The 19,329-nt window shown below is 43.5% G+C and overlaps 1 protein-coding gene across 3 annotated transcripts in view; it reads left to right on the forward strand.

Annotated features, from left to right (window-relative positions):
- pard3bb (par-3 family cell polarity regulator beta b) overlaps positions 1-19,329 on the forward strand; it is a 180,865-nt gene that overhangs the window by 97,723 nt on the left and 63,813 nt on the right. For all 3 annotated transcript variants that reach the window (XM_068572961.1, XM_068572959.1, XM_068572960.1), the window contains exons 18-21: positions 1,642-1,857; positions 4,538-4,766; positions 15,355-15,465; positions 15,825-16,202. In XM_068572961.1, the coding sequence (XP_068429062.1) occupies positions 1,642-1,857; positions 4,538-4,766; positions 15,355-15,465; positions 15,825-16,202 (934 nt within the window). The remainder of the gene's footprint in view (positions 1-1,641; positions 1,858-4,537; positions 4,767-15,354; positions 15,466-15,824; positions 16,203-19,329) is intronic.

A 19,329-nucleotide genomic window follows, 5' to 3' on the forward strand; every position in this document is an offset into this window, starting at 1 on the left:
TCTAGACTTGATTTATAGATACATAATGGGAGGGATGGTGCCTTTTTTTTCTCCTTTGACAGAGCAACGTGATTTAAAGTTTGTGCTATTTCCAAGAAAACTTCAATCTCAGATGTGTATCTGTTTATCTCCATCAAAGAAAGCCACCGAATCGGACTAAACTCAGGTTTGATTCCACATCGATTCCTCACGCAGCACTTGTGGTACGTTCACCACTCGTTGTGTGTCTGAATGTCGTGCACGCTGCGTTTATGGATGGGAGTGTCACATGTCACGGCCCTCGTCCGTCTCCTTTCTGCAGCAGCAGACTTGCATTACGTATGTGCATACATTCTATGCACGATATTACTCTATGTATGAGAGTGTGTGTTTGGTTAATGGTTGACTAAATAGATGTGGAAGTCACATCAGCCCTCATCTCCTCCGCTTTGAGAAAAAAGCACACGCACACACAGGAGCTGTGTGTATAGGGAATCATTAGCTAAAGTGATGCAGGTTTAGCTATCATGAATCACAGTGGCATCATATCGACAAGCCAGAGCCAGCTAGGAATCCAAAGTGTGTATGTGCGTGTGTTTATCTGTGTGTGTGTGTGTGTGTGTGTGTGTGTGTGTGTGTGTGTGAGGATTACCAGTATTTTGAGCTGGCAGCCAGCCCAGCCTTCCTCCCTTCGTCCCCATTTTTCTCTGTCTCCCTCTGTGCCACCGTGGTATTCCCCGGAGGAAACTTAATTTGCTCTCTGCCTGTCATGCCTCCCCCTCCCCCCCTCCCTCTCCCCTCCATCCTCCTCCCCGTCTCCTCCCCATCTTGCCCACCATCAGCGTCTCTCCCTGCTTGAGGTGTCACACAGCGACAAACCAAATTGGAAGCACACATTACCTTTCGCTCCCTCCTTTGTTTCACAATCTGCAATCCTCACAAGAGGTGGAAGCCTCACAGTGGGCTCGAGGCTGAACCTGATCCAACTTCAGCACTCAGCGTGTCATTAGCTTTGGCTGGCTTTCTGCAGCAGGATGGCATTAATCGCTAGCTAGTCCGCGTAAAGCAGAGCATGCTTTCTACACCACTTGTGGACTTTACGTACTGTGAAACTGAGCAGCCTCTTTTCCTTGCTCTTCCTTCAAATACCTCCACCATTGCTTCCTCTCATCCGTCCCTCTCCTCGACATCATCCCTCCGTAATATCTCTCACGGTGTACTTGTGATGATGGATGGAGAACCGGCAACAGTGAAGCAGACCTCACATCCATCACAAACTCACCAACAGCATACTTAACTGCATCACTGTATTTTTATTTGTTATTTTCCTGGCTCTGCTCTCCAGAGTTCAGCCATGTCGCGGTCTTTCCGGCTCCTATAACCGTGGTTTCCACAGGCTTTTTTTTTAACCAATCAGAGCAAGGCACAGCCAAGTAAACCCATTTGATCAGACCTGGAGAAAAATGGCACTCGTCTGTCTCCGTCCTGAACCGACTGTAGCAGCTACACATTCATAAACATTCCAGTTGGCTTATAATTTGTCAACTCATATTGTTCCATACAATATTGATAATAATCATCATCCCTAGCTGAATGGGTTGGTTTCATTATCATTAATCTGATGGCGGCATTTCTCTCTCTGTGTCTCTCTGTGTCCAACAGCTCCATCAACTCCTGTAGAACTCGGGCCCACCCTCGGCTTGAAAAAGTCCAGCTCCTTGGAGAGTCTCCAGACGGCCATGTCAGAGGTTAACAGAAATAATGAACTCCTTCCCTTCCATCGACCTCGGCCAAACATGGTCAGAGGAAGAGGCTGCAACGAGAGCTTCCGAGCAGCAATCGATAAATCCTACGATGGCCCACCTGAAGAAGATGATGGTAAGGGATGGACGGTGTAAGCGCTTTAAGTTGGGGACTAAGCCGTGCCTAACAATTCTTACTTCTTTTTTTTCTACATTTATTCAAAAAGAATGAACATTTACCCGTCTATCGTGCAAGTAACCATATATGGTAATTTCCCTCTCAAAGTATTTCCATTGGTGCCCGATAAAGGCCTCCCACTTCTACTGAAATAGAAGAAGCACATGTGCCTACTTCTTTCTAAGAGCAGTTTCCAGTTAGAGACAAAGATAATTCACACTGAAAGGTTTAAATATGTTGCATCTCTCAGTCGCTGTTACTTTTCTGTAAAAAATCAATGTAAAAATGTGAGGCACTAATATCTTTAGTGCCTCAACATGGATTTTCCCTTACATGGCGATTGATGAAGACTCATGGCTCAGCGTGCTCCCCAATAAAAACCTCGGCTACTATTTCAAAAAGCCACCAGTGAGCTCAGCGCGGTTTAAATCCGCTGTCGAATGTGATTAGTTGAGTAAAGAGCAACCCAGAACGTTTGCCAGCAAAGCAGGACGAGGGCATTGCCAGAAGAACACCATGACTCAACGTGTCAACACGTGTGAAGCTAAGCGGCAGCATTGCTTTACAATAAGTGATTCAATTCAGATCTGGGCTTTTAGCTTTAAATATTTATCCAGGAGCCGAATGGTAGCTTCTTGTTTAGGGTTTTTTTTGTTTCACCGGAAGGTGCAGTTCAATTCCCAACTGTGTTATTAGCAGCAAGCGCTTATCAGTCACCACTAGAGTAATGAGTCGGGCTGTTTCAGATCACTACATTTGCACAGGATAGGACTAATAGGGCACGTCAACACACACACACACACACACACACACACACACACACACACACACACACACACACACAGTGGACGCATCTGTCACCGTCTTTCTCAATGCTCAGCACCTCCAGAGCTGCTGTTAATTGACAGGAAACAGTCCTCTGAAGCTTACTGAGCACTCCTCTCTTTCTTCTTCTTCTTCTCTTTCTCTCTCTCTCAGTGTTCACCTTCGCTTGGGCTTAAATTGTACCTTCACTTCATTGTTAATGCAAACCCGTCTCAACTACTATTTGTCCATTTTTGAGCAGTTTTACCTGGAGACAACCGGTGATCAGGAAGGCAAACATTTTGACACTTTAAGTGCACAGTGAATATTTAGTCGGGGTTGATGAGTAGCGGATGCATTGTGTGGCATCCTGAGCCGAATCCGGCTAACTGCGGCGCTTTACAGTTTCCAGTGAATGTAGTTGTCAAGAGGACGATTCAACAGAGGCTGAGTCATTGGCTTTGATGTCTAACGTCAGCTGGGATGGATTATAGTGCTTAATAGCTGCTTTTGTCACTCTCTTTATATATATATATATATATATATATATATATATATATATATATATATATACAGTACCTCTTATGTCTCCTTATTCACACCGTACCGACAGTCGGTCGAAAGCAGAACATGATGCGCACGGTTCAAATATGTCACAGTAACAGTGTTGACTATTTTTGGTTATCATTAGAAATCAATACTGACGTGTCCGGATTCAATGCGACCAATCCGAACAAGCCAGTGTCTGCACTTATTTTGTGAAGCAGATGTAGGGTTTTCTTGATATTCATGTTAGTTTTTTAAGAACCCATTTTAGAGAGGAAATGCAAGTTTATGTAAATGAGGCCTGGTCTTTTTTTAAGATTAGAATATTTATTGTTTTTTTGTTCCATTTACTGACCGGTTTTGTGCACACAAAAACACACACACACACACACACACACACACACATACACACAGATGATTTACACTTGACCATTGTTAACTGAAAACAAACAAAAAAAAAGGTGTTTTATATTTTCTAAGGTCATTTTCAATTTTAAATTCTGAAATGGAAAACAAACCAGGTCTGACACAAGCATGACACTGTTTATCATCAGACACACACACACACACACACACACACACACACACACACACACACACACACACACACACACACACACACACACACACACACACACATACAATACCATTTGGTTGTTAGACAGCCTTTGTAATTAAGTCTGAAGTGAATGTCCACAAGGTTAAATCTCAATTGAAGTAACTAATTTGGTTTGTTTATCTTATGAAATCTGACAAGTGGTCTGCGTGTGTGTGAGTGTGTGTGTGTGTGTGTGTGTGTGTGTGTGTGTGTGAGTGTGTGTGTGTGTGTGTGTGTGTGTGTGTGTGTGTGAGATCATTGTAATTCAACACCAGGCCTCCGGTCTGTTGAAGAAGTAATGAGGCATCAAAGTTTACACTTTGAAAGTTTTCTAATTGTTTCACTGTAAAGTTAATTCATTATTGTTTTTCCTTTTTGTTTGTTTGCATGCTTGCGTTGTATCTGTGTCTGATATGTGGTATTGTGTTTTAATTGGGGTTTCAATGGTACATCTTTCACAAGGTTTCACACTTCCATATAACATCGCATTGGTAATCCTAGTTTACAAAACGTCTATTACATCAATTTAAAGTCTGGGCCTCCGTCAACAGTTTGAGTGTCTTTGTGTAAACGATGATTTTATTTGATTCAAATCCAACAAAACGATGGAAGTGGACACAGCACTGCAATCATTTTCTTTACCTTCCACTTCTGCCGCTCCTTCAAACACTGTTCTTCTTATCCCTCTAGACGACGGTTCAGAGCTGAGCTCAGGCCGGGACACCCCTGCAAGTAGTTCATCCCGCCAGGGATTGGGCGAGCGGATCGAAGAGAAAAGCAAAAAAGAGAAGAAAAAGAAACCAAAAACGAAGAAGAAGGAAAAGAGTAAGGGGAAAGTAAAGGAGAAAGAGAAAAAGAAAACAGAGGAGCCTGAGGAGACGGAGAAGAAGAGCAAGAAAATAGGATTTGGCCTTTTAAGGTAAGTGGGCGAATGTGTGTGTGTGTGAGTTTGATGCGTTTGTTGTCGTAAGACATTTGTGCGTACCGGTACAGAAATTATACCAGTACTTGCTGAAATCCCAAACCTAAACGTGGTGGCCGGGGTCAATACGGGGTCAATAATCCATTGATAAACAGCGACGTTTCACTTGGTTATCATATAGAAAGTTTGTCATATTCTTAGCTGAACATCATATCCAGATTCACTCAATTAATGTTTGTCATAAACTGTTGTAATCCTTTTAATGTTTTAAACATAACCGGTCTCAAAGCCTTCAAATTAAAGTTTGGAATTCACTTGAAAGCAAATCAATAAATCAAACCCACCGCCTGCCTGCACGCTCGCTGTCCGTGCACTAATTGCGCGAGCTGCTAGCGTGACAGCTGCGAGTGCCAACAATATCCATTATCATTGTTTACATTCGTAATGTTGGAGGGTTGGGGGGGGTGTTTTGTAGGGGAGGCCTGAGGGGACAAGCTGTCAGTGGTACAAACTTTCAGCAACTTTTGGCGCTCGTGCTGCCCGCTACTTGCTGCTGGAAAAGAGTTGTCAGCGCTGTGCTGGTTGTTTGGTTGGCTCGTTGCTCAAACGCAGCTTGCTGTTGGTGGTTTCTCCAACGTCACAGACCCAGCCGACATCAGTGTTTTCAGATCGGTTGGCCCACTGTCGCAGCACTGCAATAACGTGCGTGTGTATGACAGAAATAATGCTTTTGTTCAACGTCAGGAAATTAATGGAGGCCGTCGTCTACAAAAAAAATAAATTCTCTCAAAAAGGGCATAAAAATGAGCACAATCTCCACTCACCTCGTTTATTCACACTATATGAGACTAAAATAAACCTTCAACGTGAACACTGAGGTCCCCGCACCCCCTCTTGAAACACATTCACATGTTCACATGCACACAAAGGCAACTCTTAAAGCGGTGCCCCAATTTCCTTAAGAGGTGCTGAAAATTATCTGTCAGAACTATTTCGTGTGATTAACTTTAAACACTATATCTCCCAATGTGAATGGGACATTTAAGTAGAGCGCGGCATGAATGGGGCAAAGTGTTTCAATGAACGATTTGTACTTTCTTCCTTAATTGCTACCTAACGTCGGTTTCTGAAAAGGGATTTCACATGACCATTACAGAGATTCAGATCTTAAGAAAAACATTCGCATGCAATTTGATGGAGAGAATTCAGCCGCTGCCCTTTAAAAAAATGCACTTACAAAAGTAGTCTGTGTGAACTTGAACAAAGAAACACTTCCAGATTTCAAAGTCCGACTTCACCACAGAAAGATTATATCTCAGAATTGTAAGTTATTTAAAGGTAAACATTATGAAATTACAGTAATATGCACTAATTGTAATTGATTTAATTGCTTCTGTGCTATTTTATTTGAAAGTCTCCACCTCTTTCTTCACCTCTTTTCCACCGTGTTTTTTTCTCACTTCAGTGTACTTTTTGCCTATAGGTTTATTCTTTACTGAGAAATATTCTTATGGAGAGCCATATTTATTTTTTGTATGCACTTGAGAGTATATTGCTCTTTATACCTCAGCCTGTTCACAGCTGATGGGACGCCGGCTAGATAGAGGTGTGTGTTTCTCTCAATGATAACTGAATATGTTTATGGTGTTAGCATATGCCGCTATGCAAGGTATATGTATAACCAATAGTCCCTCTACGGCACGATGTAATGTATTTCTATATTTGCACAGATTACACACCTGAGGATCCCAATCGTTCCCTCTCTGCCGCCGTCACCATTACAGCTCCGAGGCAATAAATGACACACTTCAAGATATTTTTTCCTTCACTCGTTTACTCTGTCTTTCCATCTTAGCAATGTTTTAAGTGCTTGAGAGTTCAGTGAAGGTTACGCCCAATCCCTTCTTCCTACGTTCATCCATCTTACCTCTACATCTACTGCACCATGTGTTATTATGGCCTAGACAGGCCTATACGGCACACTCGAGAATATCCCCGGTTTAATCTAACCCAGGCTTCCCTCTATACACCTATCCCTCCATCCATCCTTTCAACTAACCAGTAATTCCCCCATCATGTCTCGCTTTAAGTGCCTTAAGAAACCATATAATACACCCGAGGATATTTTAGACCTTTCCTCTACACCCCATCTCTCATCACCATAAGAGGGCCTTGATTAGAGCCCGCCGATAATCTCTCCCTTTCTCTCCTCTCCCTCTATCGAGCCATATTCTTGTAACCTCTCTCTCTATCTTTTCACACCCCCACCCCCATAATCTTTGCACTATTTGAATTTTTCCTCTCTGGTCTGCTCCCTCTAGCTCCAGTTCCCTATCTGCATTTGATTGCGTGTAATGGAGGCAGACTGAGAAGGCAAATTGGTGCTATTCAGTACAGTTCAATCCAGGCCACGCTGCTGATTTGTCGTATTCATCTAAGGCCAGCTTTGATTGGCCTAATGGTCTGCAGGAGAGGTGTTGCGGGATACTACTTCTCCAAGAATGGAAGTGAATGGAAACGTACATCATTGTCTGTTTCACACATTTGAAACACTAGGCCTCTTTACCAAATGTTGCTTTCTGTTTAGATGCACCTACTGCAAAGACACACGTTGGCAGTATTACTACAACGTTAATAGTCCATCTATCTCTTATTGTACTTTTCCAAATGAACTGCCAAAAAGGCTACTCGTAAGTTTTTTGCATGAAAGTTAAGGGCGAATTATACTCTTGCAACCACAACTGCGGCTGGCCACGCAGTCGGATCGACGGACTCGTTTTGGTTTATAGTTCCCGTGCGTTTTCCATAAGCCAGAACAGTAGGTGGCGCAACGGCCGTAGAGTCGACCTGCACGTCGACGTTCACCGATATCTCCCTCCAGGAATTCACCTCGATCTGTGTGTCCTTATACTCCGTCGGACGGGTTATATAAACGCTCATATTTGCAGGACCTCTTCAGCCAAACGTTCTTCAACGGGATCTATTGTTTGTGTTTCTGCTGTGGCTTTTAAAAACAGCGGTTTTATGCCATGAAACCGGAAATGCGAGACTCAGAAAGGACGTGGTTAGCGGACCAATCATAGCCTTGCAGGCTTGCGTTGCTTTGACGGATAGTCAGAAATTTGGGGTGACGCACGCAAGCACGCAAAATGGCCGATTTGACTACGCAAGGGCGGCCATGCGTGTATTGCGTGTTTGCGTCTCTGCGTAACACCCGAGTATAAATCAGCCTTTAGTGAAGAGAGAAATTGGAAGTGTAGAACAGCTGAATGTATTTTTTGCTGTGTGCCATCCAGTCCATTAACCCGAGTGAAAGTTTGTTTGAAATGCCCTTTAAAGTGAGCAGCTTGCTCGTTCACTCTGTCATCTGAACTGCTGCCACCTGCCAATCAGTCATGCCAATCATCTGTGTGTGTGCATGCGTGTGGATGTGCGTGTGTGTGTGTGTGTGTGTGTGAGCGCGAGCTCACGATGGTAACCATCCTACCGTCATGAATAATCATGCGGTGTTAAAACATGATTGGTCACACCGTCAGATGGTTGTCATATAGCTGGCACGCAGTTGCTGTGAATCTTCCTCAGACAGTGTGTGTGTGTGTGTGTGTGTGTGTGTATGTGTGTAAGCGTGTGGTCGTGTGTTTCCAAATCGTCTGCAGTTGTGTGACACTTTTCCCTCTGATCTGTGCATCTTTTTTCTCTTTGCACAGACCATCAAGGTTGATATCCAAACATTCTGGCAACTCTGAATATGCATCTTTCACATATACGTGCGCACCTTCAACCGTAGATTAACGCCCGGCAAACATCATCAACATGAGTATGACTCCAGAGCGTGGGTTGTGTGTGTGTGTGTGTGTGTGTGAGTGTACAAATGAAGATATGGAAATCTATGAGGTGAGACTGGGGATGTAATAGGTCTTGGAGAACCAACGAGGGACAGCCGCTGTTGCCAGTGCGACATGTTTACGTGATTGTTCATGTGTGTCGTAAAGTATGTGTGCATGCTGTTCATTTTCAGATTTCAAATGGTGCGAATTTATGAGAATCTATGGTAATTAATGCATGGGTTGCTAGCCTGGTTGTCATCATGCACAGGCGTACTCGCCTCCATTGTTGCGTGTGTGTGCGCGTCGCTGTGTTATTTTCTTCTTCTTTGCACGTATGTTTCCCCTGACCGTTGAATAAATGATCCACTTTCAAAAGAAAATGCACAAAAGTATTTTTCTTCCGAGCAGAACTTAAAACTCAAAGAGCAACATAATTGGAGATCGCAGCCACCATAGGAACACGTCGTATAAAAGCACAGGAAGTTAAGGTTAGAATTAGAGCGCCGTCGTTTTCTTTGAGCTTTGATTCTCTTTCTTTACCTCTTGTTGATGCCTGCAATTACTCTCCCTCTCTTTCTCACATATTTTCCTCTTTCCTCTCTCTCCAGCTGGTCATAATGTAGCACCTAGACTTAGAGTGCCCCAGCGTTGGGGTTGTTAGCCCAATCTCGTCAGTGGGGGTGCTTTTACTGGCCGGAGCGAGGATATCTGTTTTTTTTCCCTTCCATATTCTCCCTCTTTCTTTTCATTATTAAAAGAATATGATAAAAAATTAAATATACGTCATCACAGAAACATTATTTAACCCTTGTTAGCAGTGGTCATGTGGAAAAGGGCCAAATAACGGAGACTGTTAACTAATAAGGTAAGATAATACCACGGTTTGGAATAGGACTGCACCAAATGTATTGTTTTATTTTAACATTTAAAGCTCGTTGTCTGCCGTCCTATTTTATGATGTCATCATCTTTAAAAAAATCCTCGGACAAAATCCTCAATTTGAAAGAGGCGATTTATCAGATTAAATTAGTTTGTTTTTATTGTTGTAAATCGACTTTCTTTAACAAATATAACTTGTCTAACTAATACAACTAGTGTGTGTGTGTGTGTGAGAGACAGAGAGAGAGAGATAGAGAGAGGACGAGGGGAAGAGTGGACTATTGCACCGGCCTGTCACAGTAACTCATTTCGTTGGAAGATTTATTGTCCCACAAATTATTTTGATGAAATGCTATTAATGTAATTTTAGAACCATTTTATGCCACTGGTATGATGATAATGTAATATCATTTTAATGCAAGTACACCTAGCATTTTAATGTGGATTTATCATTCAAAATGGCAACGTTTTGAAGCTTCGGCGCTTTAAACTACTCGGCGCAGCCCGGCATGTCACAAAGTTAAAATACCACACCGCAGATGAGCAAGCAGTTCAGCTTCTTGGTCGGATTTGGGTGAATGCAACGCTAAAATGTGTGGAAGGAAGCTCTGTCAAGCTCTTTCTGCAGGTAAAACCCTCTCTTTTGACCAGCCGCTGCCTCTCATTGTTGCATAATTAGAGAGCACATGCATGAAAGAGGGAGGAGGGCCCGCCAGCTGCCAATCAAAAATCATGACAGAAAGTCATTGGAGTGTCACGGACTGATGTCATGCCTGCCAATCATCGATGTGGGTTTGCTTGACTTTTTTGCGTACTTACTCTTTGTGTGTGCGCGCGTGTGTGTGTGTGTGTGCTTGTTATCAGAGCACATTTGTCAATCATGCACTCTCTAAGGCGTCCTTTTTGCCAGTGGCAAAGAGAGGGGTGCCTGCGGAGTGAGAAAGAGCAGAAGAATAGAATGAAGAGGTGAAGTGAGAGTCACAGATGTTTGCACTCGTTTTCTGCTCGTTGGTCTGAAGGTTTTCTCCTCACGGACTATTCAGAAGCACAAGTGTGGAACAGCCCTTTTCTCACTGTTCACCATTCTAATTGGCGTGTGTGCGTGTGAGTGTTTGTGTGTGTGCATGTGTGTCTTTTGTATTTGTTCATCGTGAGGACCTTAATGCCAGACCTCACATCTGAAACATGTTTGGTGTAAGATCGAGGTTATAATCAGCGTTAGTTAAATTAAGGGTTAAGGAGCATTTAGCTTGTTGAGATAATTTAACCGGGGGCTCAGGCCCCTGCCGAGTTCAGGATGTAAACATCTCTTTTAGCAATTAGGATTCCTCTTCTTTCCCCAGCTTTTAACATTGGGTTTGCGATCGGTAAACGAAGGTAGCTGCTCAAAAGTACCCAACGAATGTAACAATGTGTAAAACTTGTCATACCGAGTCAAAAAAGCTGCAGTAGCTTTGAAAGTAAAGTTTAAAATGACCCACAGTGGGGTAGAGGCACTGTGTAGACCAGTGGTTCCCAACCTGGGGCCCGCATCCCCCTAAGGGATCAGCCGTAATGCTTTCTAGTCCCTCCATTTTTAATAATATAATTTATTTACATTGTGAACAATACAACTGTGTTTAAACCGGCTCAGCTTGTCTCTGATACATGTAGGGGGGGCTTCAAAGAAAACCGGTTGCAAACCACTGGTGTGGCCTTGATTAGGCATGTGTAGCATAGATGCATGGTGGAATTAGCCAGCTAGCATCTACATTTTGTACAATTGAAGCTACTGAACGCTTCATCCACACACTCTCGTCACAGCAAAAGGACACATAGAGGCAGTAAGTGCGAGCCCATCACAGCACAGTCAAGCCACCAAGATAAGTGCTCAGCAGTAGTTTGGCTCTCTGTTAGCCAAACACTGCTTTCACTCACTGCGTGCCGTCGGAGGTCGGCGCTGCACTCAGCTGTGTTTTCCACTCGCGGCCCCCACCAGCCGGCGGCTGGTTACGAGTTGCGCGCGAGGAGTCAGCAGGCAGTCCACGGCAGTGCGAAACAGGAAATGGAAGGCTTTCTAAGAAAGTGTGATCCACGAGAGCATGCGGCCATAACTGCTCACCCAAAATATCATGCAGTCTGCCGCAGCAGAAGGCGACATGAGTCCAGGACAAACGCAGAGGTGCACGCACACGCAAGCGAGCACGTGACCTCTCTGGCCATATGCGTTGTTGCCGTACGCAGCTGCGCTGTATTCACGGCAGCGTTAATGCTGGGATTGACTCTCACATTGTACCAGCTGCTGGTTGCTCTGTTAAAGAAGGTATGTGCACATATTCAAGGAGACTGTGGTGGGAACAGAGTGAGGGAAGTTTCCTTCTATTCCCAGTAATCTTGTGAACGTGTTTAGTGGCGGTACAGATTGTTTACCTGGTCGCTCCAAAAAAATTACACTTATTTACAAAAAGAGAATCAGAAAAATCATTTATTTCAGCCTAACTTTTCGCCGACAGAGCGAGGCTGTAAGAAACCAGAGTATGTCGAGTTAAATCTCCCCTGCATGCGAATGACCAGCCTTACACTTTCCATACAGATTGTGGTGTTAGGTCATGAATATTCACGAGTCGTCATTCTGTTCCCTCTGATGACAGTGAAGAGGTAATTTATTCCCCCTAACTGGCTATTAATCAGCTGTTCTTGCTCTGATATTTTCTTGTGAAATTATGCTCAAGTGATAATATCGTCACTAAAATTAAAAAATAATCTTCTGGACGTCCAGACTCTGTGCGATCATGTGTGCTTGATGTGCCTGTTTAACTTACAGGCTTTTAGGCAGTTCACTTATTCAAACATCACATATGAGTCCTCATTTTACACATTTGAGTAATTCGCCTAAGAAAAAAATATTTATATTTAAAGAATAGTAATTAACGGCAAATAGTAACGCGCACCTCTCTTAAGTTTGTAAATGTGCACTGTGGTGACGCTTAGCTTGTAATATAACTAATTACTACGGATGACATTTTAAAGGACACAACATGAACAAGAAGTTGTTGTCGGGCAGAAGTCAAAAAGGGAAACACACAAAACGGATTGATGCGTTTGCCTCCTGCTCAAAGATGCAGAGGGAAGGAAAAAGTCAAACGTGAGTGTCACGACATCACGAGACAAGCCGAGTTACATCCTATTGATTCCATCTTATTTTTCTCTTTGCACTTCGTTGGCATCTCGAGAACGTATAGCTTTGTGTTTCTGTTACTTCACTCACTTGCAAATGGCGCACACACAAACTAGTATGTTCTGTGTCTGTGGCTTCTCTATGTTTCTGCCTATATCTATGTGTGTATCGTCATTAAATTGTGTGTTTGTGTCCATGCACGTTTCCTCCCAGTGTAGCCCGGTAATATTACCATCAAGAGGGAATAGAGAGGGACGGCAGGCCTAATTAAGCTGTTGTTGTCCATTATCTTTGTACATCTTCCTCCCTCCTTATCTCTTTTTTTCCCCTTCCATTAGCTGCTAAATGTAAGCAAATAAAAACAGTACACAGGCTTTCTTGTTTATTCTAATTGGACTTGTTCATCTTCACTATGGACCTTGACACCATGGAGAAAGACATGTTTTTTGTATCCACTATTTAATTTAAATTGAATAGTTTTCCATCAGTTGTCCAAAACCCTCATATCTAATATCGATAAAATATATATTGGGCAGAGTTGATCACTAGCTAGCATAGTTAGCATGCTCGTTGCAGCAGATACATCTGCAACACGATATATTAGACGTCTTCGACATGCAGTGGAGGATGTTCCCTTTTGAATGTTTAAAATTCTACGTTGTCTGCATTGCACCTTTCTAAAGAGCTTTAAAAGTCATATGTTCTCCCACTCGTCATGTCTCTTTGTCAAGTAACATAAACAACCGGAAATCCAGCCTTAACCCAAGTTTATTTTTCATCTTGTAATTCTCTGTTTAAAAGCTGAGGCGAGAGGAAGAAGTGGGGAGGACAGCACAGACGAAAGGAGAAGGGGAAGTGAGAGGTTAAGTGCTGCGAGAGAAGTGTTTGATACCGAGGAGAGGGGGGATGGAGAGGACATGCCGAACAAGGGGCGAAGGCGAGTGGAAAGCTGTGGAAAGGAAGGTCTAGAATTGGAGGTTAATGTGAGAAAGGGCGGAGAGTGCTGAGGTAGAGGAGGAGGAACAGGTAAAAAGCAAGGGAGGTGAAAGAGGGGTAAGTGAGGGGAAGAGAGAGAGTTGAAGAAAAGGGTAAGCCTGGAGCTCTGTGAGGTAGCAGTAATTAGAGCCAGGCCTGTCCCCTGTGAAGCAAACACACACTCACACTGTTAATGCACACCCACGCCCCCCCCCCCCCTCCTCCCCTCCACCCAGTCCACATTAAGCATTTCAAAGGAAATGATTAGCCCGGCGTCCACACTAGGTTTTTGTTTTCCCAGGCAATGCTCCGACATGCACGAGCTAAACGACAAAATAGTCCCTCATAAAATCCCACATTAGAATGACCATGAACGTCCACTTGAATAATGCACAAGCAGGTACGGTGGAGTAATACTTCAGGAACAGCAGCCGCAATGGGCAGCGGAAGTGCAGACCAAAGAATAATACATCAATAAATTCAGCGGATAAATAAAACATAAGGCGTGTTATAAGGTCACGGTTTGCATGTTGGGGATATTAACTATTAAGCAGTTTTGACTGGCTCAGTTAACCATTTCCTGCTCACCATACAGCTGCTGGCGGGTGAAGCTTAATGAGCTTCTGTGAGAAGAGACTTCTTTTTTTTTTTTTTTGCATCAGCATTTGAGCAGGCTATACATGCTAATGACACGTTTATCCTCTGAATGGCTCTTAATAACCAAAAAGTGATTGCTCATCTGTCAGCATTAAAGATGAATTAAATCCAGTTGTGAACAACACAATAAAATGTAAATCATCCTTCGCTGGAAACTGCTTCCCGCTCACGTTATCCATTCACATTCAGTCACGACGTTGTAATCAGATATTTGTTTGTGTGTGTGTGTGTGTGTGTGTGTGTGTGTGTGTGTGTGTGTGTGTGACTGTGAGTGTGTGAGCCCCGGTCCCTCTCCTGGCTATGGCCTGTGCAGTGTCCAGTGGTAGTGTGCTGCTGATGCTGACCATGCACAAACTGTATTGACTGGTGTGGTTTGAGTATTGATGTGCGGCCACTTAAAACTTTGTCTGTCGTGTGTGTGCCATCTTTTAATTTGGATTAGCGCAATCGAGTAGCAGTAGCTTTCTATCTCATTTATTGAACTACTCCCACTCTATATAATACATATAGAGTTGTATTGAGTCACTTTACATTAGATGGTCCAACTGCTTACTCTTTACCTATTTTTACATCTATGTGTGCTGTATCTGTTTGCCTTTTGTACCTTTGGTATTTTTATATTGTAGTTCGTAGAGTTTCAGAGATTTTTTTAATACAATTCTCCATCTCAAAGACACATGGAAGCCAACTTACTCATTTCAATTTAAATATGACTTCACTGTAGCGGCAGCTTTAGCGGCAGCAGCAGTGCATGCTGGTTGTGTTTCACTGTGACAGCTGCAGCGTGACACACCTTCACATTTGTGTGTTTCTTGCTTTGCGTTTGTGTCTGTGAGCAAGAGGACGGAGAGAAGCAGAGACAATTCCCTTTTGGTCTCGACACTTAGTCACAGGCCGCTCTCGCACTGAATGAATGATGCTTTGTGCGTGTAGACGTGTTTTGTTCCTCATCTGCTTCCACCGTCCCACATCCTGCCGCAGGCTGTTGAAATCCCCACACTGAGTTATTATACTGCTGTGTTCTTTCTCTACGTGACTCTCCTCAGCTCATTGTGTCTGATGCCCGTCTCGCTGTTTCCTCTCCGTCCAGATTCGGGAAGAAGAAGGAGGAGAAGAAGGAGGCGAAAGCAGCTCTCCAGCGACAGAAGTCAGACATTATGAGTGATCAAGAGTTTGAGAGGATAAAAGACGAGAGGGAAAGGTGGGGAGCATTGATGATGTTTTCGTTTTTTTGCTTTTTTTTTTGCTGACATACAGATTAAAATACTGTGTGTATATTTACTGTCTTTTGTTTTTCTTCTCTTATTATTCTCGTGGGACAAATTAGCGCCATTTCTTTCCTTTTTTCTCCGCTCTCTCTCTCTCTCCTTCTTCTCCCCATGCTCGTCAATCCCCGGCTCCATACTAATGGTTTGCTTCTGTGTGGTTCGGTAAAGATTATGTATGTGCGGTAGACCCTTGTTGTAACTCACTCATCATTATCCCACTCATCAAAAAAAAAAACCTCAGTGTTTCAAGATATTTATAGACGTCCTAATTGGCTCTCCATCTGTCTGTCAGGATCGAGGTAGGGCACCCTGAGTTGAGGGAGCAGCGACGCAGAGACCACCAGGGCGGCAATGGCGTAGCGGCGTTTCCAGATGTTGAAGACGACGACGCAGACCCCAACTATGCCCGAATACAATCCTTCAGGGACCGCGATACGGGTCCAATGCCGCAGCCGCCGCCTCAGTCGCCTCCCTACAGCACAGTCCAGCACGGACATGTTGGAGCCCCTTCCCCACAAGGCCCCTCTGCCTTTCCAGGGCACGGGAATCGTGCTACCGACCCTGGTGCCGCCCCGGACGACGACCCCCTTGATAGGCTGTACGCTAAAGTCAATAAACCACGAGGAGCTGGACCGATATCTCCTCCGGTTTCTGCTCCCGCCAATGACGGGTAAGACCCCATGACCTTCTCTGCATTTAGTCATAAGAGGCTGTCGTCAATTCTTCAATCTTTAATTTCATTTAACATGTAAAAGATCTTAAAAAGGATTAGTTTTGCCCTTTTGAAAGCTGCAAATAAACCAAGTCCTCAATCCTGAAGACAGGTGAGCTGATGGCTCCCAGGTTTCCACCTGCTCCTTTCCTCTTTCATCCCTCTTCCTCGCAACATTATCTTGCTGATGCTTTATATTTCTCCCTCTCTTTTCCCCTCCTGTCTAAATCAGGTTTATCTGCCACGGGCCAGTTTTTGTGTGTGCGCGTGCATGCGTGTGTGTGTGCATGTGAGTCTGTGTGTGTGTTTGTTTGAGAACAGACAAAGAGATGGAGACAGACAGACAGACAAAAAGAAGAGTTTGAATTGTTTGTGCTCGCTTTGAGCTTCAGTGTGAGCGCTTGAGTACTCGCACGCCAACTGATATACATATTGTGTGTGTGTGTGTGTGTGTGTGTGCTTGTGAGCGTGTGCATGTTGTGTTCATCCCAAAGACATCACTGCAGGGTTCAATGTGTTCCTCTCAGCTCTGCTATCCTTACGCTTTACCTTTATTATGTCAGTCACAGCTCACGTACTCCTGAATATATCTACCAGTGTCGATATCCTCTCTCTCACACACACACACACACACACACACACACACACACACACACACACACACACCTTACCTTAATGTCTGTACGTGTCTTCATGCGAGTCAGTAACCTTGTCTGATGGACAGTTTCAGACTTCATAGAAATGTTTTCCGACACTGTATTTTTCACATATTGTTGCCTCGCTGCATAAAAAGTGTTTCATTATGAAAAGTCAAGACTCATTCGACCTTGGTTTGTCGGGTACACCTTTTGCACACGGGGCGTGGGATCCAGCAGAGTTCAGTGTAGTTTTAGCCAATCCAAGACCCCGATGTAGATGCAGTCAGTTTGAAACACATATTATTTAAGTATCTCATTTTTCTCTCTGTACATTTGTGATATGGTACGTCAACGTTTCAGATTCTAACACAACAAAACGTGATGAAGTAGAGACATAAGTAAGGGATCCAGGGTGTGCTTTTGTGGCTGCTTAGTGTAATTCATCCACTATTAATTATATATGTATATTTACATATAATATTCCCATCCCTCTCTTATCTTAAAAGAAGTAAAACGTCTTGTTTTTTGCAAACCTATATCCACGGCCACAGCAGCCCTGGCAAATACTGCTATTCATTTATCATCACTTCCTGAAACCTGATGATGCAGACAGAAGCGAGTCCAAGTATCGGCTGACAGTAATCGATGGTGCCAAAAAAAGAAGGTAGTTGTGTCAGCGGTGTGTGTGTGTGTGTGTGTGCGCGTGACTCGGGGTTGCTGTGCGTCAAGGGAGGCCTGAGCCGCGGCATGCATGTGGGAGACGGAGATAAACAAAATCACTAAGGACTCCATTCCATCAGCACCTCAGCACAGCGATATACCACACCGATTTATACACACATACACACACACACTTACACACACACACACACACAGTCAGGTTTTCGGGACTTTTGGGGACATTACATTGACTTTATTTCCTGGAGACGTACCCTAACTACAATCGCTGGAACCTTACTCTAACCTAAACATAACCATAAACCAAATAATCACCCTTAAATCTATTGATTTACATAACGGGGACATGCAATTTGTCCCCGTTAGGAAGGCTTGAGAATGGGAAAGTGTAAACAGACTATGAGCTAATAAATGTACAAAGTTGTGTGTGCACGTAGCGCTGTGTGTGTGTGTGTGTGTGTGTGTGTGTGTGTGTGTGTGTGTGTGTGTGAGTATGCAGACAGAATATTAGATGTAGATAGATGTCCATCTGTTCAAAAGCACGTCAAGTATATTAAAAATGGCTTAAAAAAGCCAGACGAGGAAAGAAGAAATGCCTCGTCCTTGGTAACGTTGGGTAATAATGATAATTTAAGGGCTGAAACAACACCGTCAGCTGAAATCAAACTGCCCTCTCTCTGACTCGCACGTCCTCTGGAAACTGTGAGTGCTGCTCGATGACCAAACACACAAAAAGCCAGCTGAGTCGGTGGAAATGTTAATAACTTTGAGTCTTTCTTGATCAGACAATAAAGATCAGCTGGAATATTCGGTGAGCAGGATACAATGCTTTATACTTCATAATGTTTTCTGTATATTTGTCAGTTGCTACTTTCACTTTGTTGGCTTCTTTGAAAAAGTATTGTTGCATTAACAAGTTGATATCTTTATAATGGAGGAGCAATCGTTTCAAAAAAGTCTAATTATACAACTATTTTGTTTTTATTTGTGCTATCTGTTGGTAAAAAAGCTGAATATCCGGCATGCTGATTCTATATCAGTACGGTGCTATTTTATGTTGCCTCTGCTTACCCATGCAGTCTGCTCTGTAACTACTGGTGCACCTCTGCTAATTTAAAAAGCCCACATAGTGATTTTACTCCGGAGCTGGGTGTGAGCCAAACACTAAAACAGCTCATAAATGCTATTATTTCATATCTATCTCTGGGATACACGTGCAGCGAAAAGCACATTATCAATCAATAGGCACTCAGTAGTTGCCCCTAATGCTTAAATCTTTCAAAAGCTTTGACAAACTCCAAAGTAGAGGTGCAGCCGGCCTCTGAAATATCAATGATGTTTTCCTTTGTTCCTTGATTTTTCCAATGAATGATTCAAATAAACAACTTCTTCTTCTGCAGCAGTTTCACCGAATTCAAACATCATGTCACTTCCTCCAGACAGCAGAGCGCCTCATACGGCAATTTCCATGTAGGTCAAATCACGTGAAATAGATTCAATCATATTCCCGCAGCACGCTTTCACAGGCCTGGCTGCACGTGTGCATTTGTGAGTGTAAAGAGATTCATTTTGGTTATCAGAGGTTTGCTTTAAACAGCACTATTATGGAGGGACAGTTATTTAAGCACGCGGCACTGTAATATATCACACTGTCTGCTTCTCAACCAGCCCGGCACCTTTAATTCTAAAGGGCAGCGCCCGCTCGATTCCTTATGCATGGAAGAGTTTAATGGAGACTCATTTAGTGAACCCATTACACACACACACAC

The sequence above is a fragment of the Clinocottus analis genome, unplaced genomic scaffold, assembly GCF_023055335.1.
Source record: "Clinocottus analis isolate CAN_PGR_092001 unplaced genomic scaffold, fCliAna1.0.p SCAF_12, whole genome shotgun sequence".
NCBI classification, from domain to species: Eukaryota; Metazoa; Chordata; class Actinopteri; order Perciformes; family Cottidae; genus Clinocottus; species Clinocottus analis.